The sequence below is a fragment of the Colias eurytheme genome, chromosome 19 (genome assembly GCF_061535395.1).
Source record: "Colias eurytheme isolate Ceu_HAF_F1 chromosome 19, ilColEury1 Martin Lab GWU primary, whole genome shotgun sequence".
NCBI classification, from domain to species: domain Eukaryota; kingdom Metazoa; phylum Arthropoda; class Insecta; order Lepidoptera; family Pieridae; genus Colias; species Colias eurytheme.
Genome location: NC_142998.1, coordinates 4,566,118 through 4,574,821, shown reverse-complemented (window position 1 = coordinate 4,574,821; position 8,704 = coordinate 4,566,118). Strand labels below are relative to the sequence as shown.

The window sequence follows — 8,704 nt, the reverse complement described above, 5'->3', positions numbered from 1 at the left end:
TGACCATTATAGTGACAAGGGTTATTGTTTTACACCAAGTATAAGAAGAATATCTATTACCTAGTATTTCTGCCAAGTGTCTCAACTCTCACTTAATTTTGGCTAGAAAATGTAGGCAGGTTCCTACAATAAATCGAAAAAATTGGTTGTCTGTAAAGTCGGTTTACTGACGATAGTTGAACGTGACAACGTCCGATTGTGCTTCTTTGTCGCTCGTTCCGCGCTCGCGCTTCCACTTCAAGCCTTAAATGGAACGCCTCAGGACGAGGTAACGCCGCATGAGTCATGTTTTTTCGTGCGTGCAACCAGCTCTATCAAATTATAAGACGTTGTCACGTCAAAATCTTATTGAGTGATTTTTATGAACTTACTTAGCCTGTATAACATTAAAATAATATGTTGATAAGTAAGTTTATTGCACTAAAGCGTAAATTCAACGATAAAATTAACAAAACATACCTACAGACAAACTGCATGTGCAGTTTTGTGGGACTTAGACTTAAGTTATTGTAATAATTTGTAAGAATAATTTCAATAATAAAGTAATAATAAAATAACAACAGTTCGTAATAGGTAATTCTTTTATTTTCAGAATAAGATGTTACAAAACGTTACAAAACATTAAGCGACCAAAAATATAGACCGGTCCGTAAGCTATGCTATGTGATTCTTATAGTACTGTATAATATGTATTTGAAATTATTAGAACGTTGCTGTATTTTATTCATACCATAATTTATAGTGACATCTAGGTTTTATTTGATTAAAATAAATTTCGGCATAAGAGTCATCTCGTAACACTCTATCGAACTAATATTAAAAGGATGACAGCACGCCTCCTATGTTGTCAGCGCTTAGAAATTTCCCGATAAATTGTTTGCTTTGTTCGCTTGTGTTTCCGACTCCTTACTTGTTTTTGTTTAAAACACAACATACATAATTGAATATTCATTGACTTATCATTAAAAATGAAATGAATACATATAACTTTTAAGAATACCTAAACTGTATATAATTATTCTATTATTCTTAGATCATAATATTTAAATAACATTTCCACAGTGTAAGATTTTTATACAAAACTGGTAATTATGGAGTTAATTCTGTCAAATCACCCAACTTGGCAGTGGCACTTGCCCGTCGGCTGTCAATAATCAAAAGTTTTGTCGTGTTTTTACAATCAACTTTTAAAAAATTACATTTTGATAAAGTGATCAAAATTTATATTTTTTGGAATATTTTTCATATAAGACACAAATTTGACACATTTTTAGAGAGTTAATTTATTTAAAATGCCACCTCTCGTGATTTTATTATTTAGTGGCAAAAGAAAATGTGGAAAGGATTTTCTTACGGATAATTTACAGAAAAGGTAGTTTATAAATTACGCGTGAAGAGTTTTGTAATGTATTTTTTTGTCATTTCAATAATTACCTACGTTTATACATTTTAAGTAACGTACTAGGTAACTTTATCAATAATTATATTCCTACATATTTCAATAAAAAGTGTTATGAATTAAATAGTAAAAACGAAAAAAAAAATGATATTGTTTTATAATTTGTAAATCATATTAGATAACATATTTCAGGTTGGGAGACAAGTGTGAAGTTATAAAGATATCTCTACCTATAAAAAGCTACTGGGCGAAGGAGTTGAATTTGAATTTAAATGAGATGTTAAGCGATAGCGCATACAAAGAGCAGTACCGTCTTGAGCTGATCAATTGGAGTGATAAGATGCGGGAACAAGATTATGGTTGTTTCTGCAGAGCTGCATGTCAAACTGGTTTGTAGTTTTTTACTGTATAGTGAATTATGAATATAAAAAGTTGTATTATTTTGCTTTCACATTTCATACATTTTTAAAACTGGAAAAATCATAATTATTATTCCACAATACAGAAGTTAAGAATATGAGATCAAAATCTGTTGTTCTACATTTCTTGTTGGCTGGTATAAATGTTACACTGTTTATTATGTTGTCAAATTACATATAATAAATACATCGTCCATTTGGCCTCTTATTAAGTTTTACTTGTGAATTTAAATTTCAAAAATTCACCTGTTCAAGAATTAGGTAATATAATAATTTTATAAACACATCTATCTTCTTTAAATATATCAAAACTTATGATAAAGAGAAGATAATTTCCAATAACATTTCTGTGCTTACTAATGGAAAAGAATATTGCTTCAGTGATTACTACAAAAAAGATTTCTGCTTGATTTAGTGTAAGTGCTTGTTAATATATAAGTTTCTTGAATTCTATTAAAAATAAAATTTGTGTATTTACCCTACTATTTAAATAATTCAAATTTACAGCGCAAGACAAGCCGATATGGATTATTAGTGATATAAGAAGAAAGACAGATATTAAATGGTTCAAAGAGAACTATGGAGATGTTATAAGAACAATCCGGTTAGACGCAGATGAAGAAACAAGGAAAGAAAGAGGTTATCAATTCAAAAGTGGGGTGGATGATGTAGTGTCTGAGTGTGACTTGGATGATTTTCTTGGTTGGGATTTAGTTATTAATAATGGACGGGAGAGAGACTCTTTGGAGAAACAATTAGAGCAAGTGATGAAGTTAATTCCACCCTTATAGTGAACTAGCTTTCGGTCTAAAGTGGTTCCATTGGTGGATACAGAATTAAAATTGGTGCAGTATTAAGTTTATTGTGATGGCGGACGACTTGGTTTTATAATTATATGTAGTGATAGATAATTTTAATAAATTATTGTGGGTGAATGGTGGTGGAAACTGGAAAATAATCAAGGTGATTTTTATCCTTCCTATTGAAGTATATTTAAAAACTGAATATGTAATTAGAAAAAATATTATCTGCAAATTGTACCATGAATACATTTTATATTTTATTTATTGTTATTTTGTGTTAAGTGCTTCAACTTGATGTATTATGTATAAAGTAATAAATGAGAAAATTCATTTTATATTAAGTATTAGTATTAGCTAATATGAATATTATATATTATACACAGCATATAAGATCAAAATTGATAGCTTTTTTACTATAATTAATGATTTATTTAATTTGTGGTTACATAAAAGTGGCCTCTAGTAGAGAAATTTCATACTTCATGAATTACAATGAACCTTTTAAGACAGTGCAGACAGTGCCCTCTAGTGCAGTTCTAATGAACTTTGTAAAGTTCTATAACGCACATTTGAATCAAGACTGGCTTTTGTGTGGTAAAATAATTGTTTTTGTTTTTTTTAATTAAAAGTTTTCTGCGTAAAATTACTGGTAAGCACTAATCTCTAATATAATATATTAAATGTTTTGCGTTTTATTATATTTTATTTAGACGCAATTTATATTTATTATAGGACATATAATTATATTATATTTTAATTGATGTTTCTCATTGTTTAATAATTATAGATTATCTATAAATATACGCCGAAGTTCAATTACCTCAGATAAACACATCAAGTTGCTTTATGTCTGTTGTTATTCTGGGGTCCTGACAAGACATTCTAATTATTTATCGCTATAAAATGTACATCAACATATTCTTAGCCTACTGGATATTTAATAAAAAAAATTGTTCATATCAGGTAGGTTGAGAACTGTGGTTGAGAATTTATAAACGTTACAACTACTGTATTAGAAGTTTAGCAAATATAATATTATTTAATTTATTACATAATGTTATAAGGATGACTTCCATTTATGTATTAGGTGTAAAGGGATGTAAAAAAAACAACGTTATTACATTAAATTATTTATTACAATATACTTATATGTTTTTTATTTTTTACATCCATTAAATATTAAATTTATACATAATATAAACTTAGATGACTTTCACTCCTTGGCGTAATGGTTACGCGCTTGCGTTCCTAAAGGAAGGTCAGTAGTTCGATTTATACATTAACTTAGAAAATAGACGTTCTGTCTGAGTTGGGCCAGACGAAGATGTTAGAATAATCCACAAGGGTCGTGAATTTTTTTTGCATTTTATTTATGTAGGAAACTTTGAAACAAACAAAAGAACAACTTTGACTTTGTTTGCCTTGTATTTCAATTCAATTTTTATATAGGTAGGTATTATTTCTTTGTAATATATTTAATTACCTAATGAAGTAAGTTAAAGAACCTAAGTTTCTAACAAGCAAGCAAGTAGGTATTTCCGTGAAGTGTTAATTGATAAAGTTGCAATTTTTTGGACAAAATAGTATTCTAACTCCAAACGAATTTTTATAGCTTTTACTATTAAACATTATTAATTTTGAATATAATTATACTTAATACAAACTTAAGGCGCGCGCAGTAATTATTTACGGTTGGAGGACAAGTTTATCGTTAAGTTTGTTGGTTTATGAAAGCTATCAGTGCGTCCGCGTCCGGATGCGTAACGAGCAGCGGCTAATGTCAATTGCGGGCTCGTCTGCGAGCGGACAGGACGGCCGCTGCGGCGCCGGCGAGCGGGCGACAGCGCTACACTCGCGCGATTGTTGCCAGATACCGCTTTTGCAGATAAACAGAGACGGTAGTATTACACACACACGACCTATCGTCCATGAGCTACATTTCAAGTAGACGTTTACTTGTGTGTGACCATTACAGTTTCGCAGAAGCGCGCAGAGCGAGGTCGCCTACCTAAGGCTTGTCCTCGTAATTGTAGGTCTATGGGCGGAGGGTATCGATGCGGCTGCGCGCGCACAGGCCTGCGCCCCTCGCGTTCGATTTTCTCGGCCGAGCGACGGTGGCGGCGCGTTGCATAACTTCGTAGCGGCACTTCGCGCGCGACCTTACTCCGAGCGCCTGTCGCGAGCGCGCCCAACGAGCGCAAACACGCGCAACGCGCTTCGTCGCGCCCTTTACGTAACGCGCGACCACCGCGCGTGCTATCGAACCTCATCACAAACGAGAACGGATAAGGTTTGGAGTGATAAGCGTTAAGTGTGCTTCGTTTTGGCTTTCGTCGCTTCTGGCTTTATTTTTGTAAGGAGCTACGGTGCGGCGGGCCGGCGGTGGGCCGGTAGGTGTCGCAGTGCGCGCCTTTGTCCTGGTGCGATGGCGGTGGCGGTGGTGGTCGCGTGCTGAATAATTGAAGGAGACTGGCCTGTGGCCGCTATCGACCTCTGTCGCGTGACTCGCGCGTATTACCAGCGGCAAGGACGCCGCGCTGGCTGCGGCACTCCACCGCGCCGTTGCCGCCGCCGTCACCGCGCCACCCGACATTATTATATCCTATTCTATCGATTGCCATTGTAATTATTGACAACGTCATCGATATAAATATATGTTGGAATCATAAGCTCAGGCTCTAGGAGCCGACTATTGTCAAGCACATTCCAGCACTTCATCGATCCAACCTTTGCAGTAGTTTTTATGATGGTTTTCATGATTGCGGTATAATTAGTATCACTATTTTAAAGGAATATCAGATTATCTTTGATGTTTTTTGATGACGTTGGCTAATAATTGCTGTTTCTGATCTTATCACGATAATCTTTATTATCACTGGAAACTTAATATTTCTTTCTTTGAGCATTATTTTATTTAAATCCACTCGAGTTGTCCTAACCTGGAGAAAGTCTACGTCTGTTACGTAAAACCAGTCAAAATATCTTAGTAAGCATTACATAATCTATTGGATTATTTCTTAAATGAAACAGTGGAGCACGATATTGATATAACTCATAAGAACTATTAATATTATTTTCTTATTCATCGGTATTAGATTTCTTCAAATATGAAATGGATACACAACACACATAAACATATGTTCATAAAACTCTTCCTATACCTTACAATTATATGTTTAGTAACAAAAATTACACACTATGATCTAATCAAATTACATACATAGTTTAAAGTTTTAATTCTTTAATAAACAGCCTTAACAATGTACCTAGTTAGTTGCTACATATTTTAAACATTTTAAAATATCACACAATATTTCTCTGCGGTTTTATAGAAACTTGGTTGCAAAGTTTTTCACTACAAAGAATAGATTATAACCGTATAAGTTATAGGTAAGAGATAACTTTGTTTGATTACTTTATTTAGTAGTATTATTCTAAGTAGGTACTATTTTACCTCTTGCTTGTTATAAATTGAAATACACAAACTTTCAATTCATTATCAGGCAATAGACCCGAATATTTTCGTAATCAAATAAGATAACGATTTAAATCAACCTCTACTGAAAAACTTTTGTGTTGAAGATTAATCCAATGACAAAGCGAACGGCGATTGGTTTATCTCGAATATCCTTTCACAGGATCCGGGATAATGCATAAATTTAATTGGCTTGCCGTAGTTTGATCTCCTGGGCGCAGACCTCCTTTCAAGTCTTGTTGGGACCATTTAATTTCCTTGTACGCCTAGTAAAGATAGAATTTATACATGCCATTAATATTTTACTTGCAAATTGTTTGATTTTTATGATCATGAAAGTTTAGTTTATAGGGATTAAGGAACAATATTTTAATAGAGATTCAAGAACCATTATGTGGTATGTTACATAACAAAAAATACGAATCTAACACAAAGAGAAGTTGTTAACAGTCAGATAGTTTCATTTATGAAGTACGAACGCTTTATAACAATCATGTTCTATCAATGCTATCTTATTCTTATAAAATTTTCTTATTCTATAATTCACAGTATTTTTAGTATACCTATTTTTGAATTATTGGACATTCCTTTAATTTGTTTTGGTTGTTGTTGTTGCTTTATACGTTTTTATATGTCTGTCTATTAAGTTCGACAAAAAGTTACAATTGCGTAACACCCGAATAAATACAACCCAATTTGTGAATTCAAGAATATGAAATTTAGAATAATTTTCTTATCTGAAATATCAAACTATTTCGCATTTATAGAAAATTTTCGATTGGTAATAGTAAAATATTTTAGAAAAAGTATTTCTTATTTACTTTAGAAAGTTTAGAATGTGCTCAATATCCACTTATAGGTGTACTTATATCTCAATCCTCTAGATACAGCATTCTACGTCTGAATAGTCGAACGTAGACCGTAGTCGGGGTAAGGGTATGTATTATGTAGCCAATAAAACTTTAGTATCAGTGGGTAGTCATTGCGAAGAATTTTTAGAGAAATCAAGCAATACTATAATCGAAACTCTTTGATAATATTTTGGTCGTATAATGATAAAAAATTCGTCTATAGCTGTTTATGGAAAGGGTGACCTAATTATTCGGGTATAGTGTAACCGGAAGGCATTTTATCTTTTTAACTAAATCGTTATATTTTTCGACCTCAACTCATTTTGTCATTTCATATGCGACCTAGATTATGTTCTCATTAATTAAATACAGGTACTAAGTCGTTAGTTCTACTTAGCTCTTCACCCGTAGCTTCATATTAACGCGCTAATGCCGTTCATCACATACGCATCTCCATAACTCTCCCCTTTGTTCTTTTCGTGATAAAAAGTTGCCTACGTCGTTTTTATCGTCCTACATATATTTATACCGTAATAATCTACCATTATCAAAGTTTATTAGCCGTTACTGTTATTGAGTTTAGAATTGTCAATAATCCTTAAAAAACTGTTAATCTTTAAACTGAATTTCAAAAGTACCTTGTGCCAGTATGGTTCCTTTAGTTATAAATAAATAATGAAACCAATACGAAAAATTATATAAAAATGCGAATAATAATAAGTCCTATTTAAATTTAAAATAGGTACAAGAAATGGAATATATGAATATAGGCATGGTTTATGTAACAGTGATAAGGACTTCACAAATATTTTGAACTTTGATACAAGTTTCAAATATAAGATATCCACCTTATTGTTGGAAATATTTCGAAGTATTTTCCTCGTTATTTTATTTCATATTCAACCAGTAGGGACACAAGCCATTTGAAAACTAAAATGCTCTCGGTAAGTGGCATGTTAATGTAAGTGGCATTTTATGCCACTTTCCCTGTGTTATATGAATATTTACTACTGGTGCGAAGATTCTCATAATTTAAGTACTGCATTTCATTTTCTGGTTCTTCAACTTTTGTTTGTGGATAAAATTAGAACTGCTTTGTGGTTTAGTGAATATTAATTCAATGTTGAAGACTTCGAAAGTGTATTTCATATAATCGTGCGTACCCATAAATATAGCTACGCTTTTGAAAATGTTCGAACGTACAAAATAAAGTAAAATTTACAAAAAAGGCAAAAAAATATAAAATAAAATCGCGACAGTCCGATATGAACGGCATCGTAGGCACTTTGACAGGTCAATGTATGAAAATATCTCACGTAGCACCATCGTAGCACCAAATTTTTATGACGTAACCTGTAACTTATTCAAGTACTAACTATATTAATAATTGCTGGTAATTCACGAGATTTTAAGATACTTTCCAGCAGTAAGTTACATGTCACTGGAAATTTACATTCCTCAAATAACACGTATCACAGGGTAGTTTCATTTCATTTTGACTCGAAAAGGTTTAACATTTTGAAGAGGTTTCACTTTTTTTGCCTATTAAAACAATGCCATCATTGTGAAATATAAATTGTGTTACCATCGCAAAATAATACGCATATCTACGCATAATATTAAGGGAAATATAAAAATAATGTAGGAATTTCCATTGATTTGCATATAAATTATTTTTTTTTACATCGTCGCCTGTCAATAATACTGTACAGTATATTATTGACAGGCGACGACTATAGTGTCTAGAATGTAGTAAG

At 32.4% G+C, this 8,704-nt stretch overlaps 1 protein-coding gene across 1 annotated transcript; it reads left to right on the top strand.

Moving 5' to 3' along the window:
- Window positions 1-1,179: 1,179 nt before the first annotated feature.
- On the top strand, window positions 1,180-3,759 carry Pmvk (Phosphomevalonate kinase). The gene is made up of 3 exons (XM_090113265.1): window positions 1,180-1,372; window positions 1,592-1,788; window positions 2,326-3,759. The coding sequence occupies exons 1-3, from the start codon at window positions 1,293-1,295 to the stop codon at window positions 2,607-2,609; spliced, it is 561 nt and encodes a 186-aa protein (XP_089969391.1). The 5' UTR covers window positions 1,180-1,292; the 3' UTR covers window positions 2,610-3,759.
- Window positions 3,760-8,704: the final 4,945 nt, after the last annotated feature.

Excerpts from the sequence above, each read along its gene's own strand:
- Pmvk (XM_090113265.1), top strand. The coding sequence starts at position 1,293 with ATGCCACCTCTCGTGATTTTATTATTTAGTGGCAAAAGAAAATGTGGA. Across the intron at positions 1,373-1,591 it reads ACGGATAATTTACAGAAAAG|GTTGGGAGACAAGTGTGAAG; the intron begins GTAGTTTATAAA and ends AACATATTTCAG. Across the intron at positions 1,789-2,325 it reads CAGAGCTGCATGTCAAACTG|CGCAAGACAAGCCGATATGG; the intron begins GTTTGTAGTTTT and ends TCAAATTTACAG.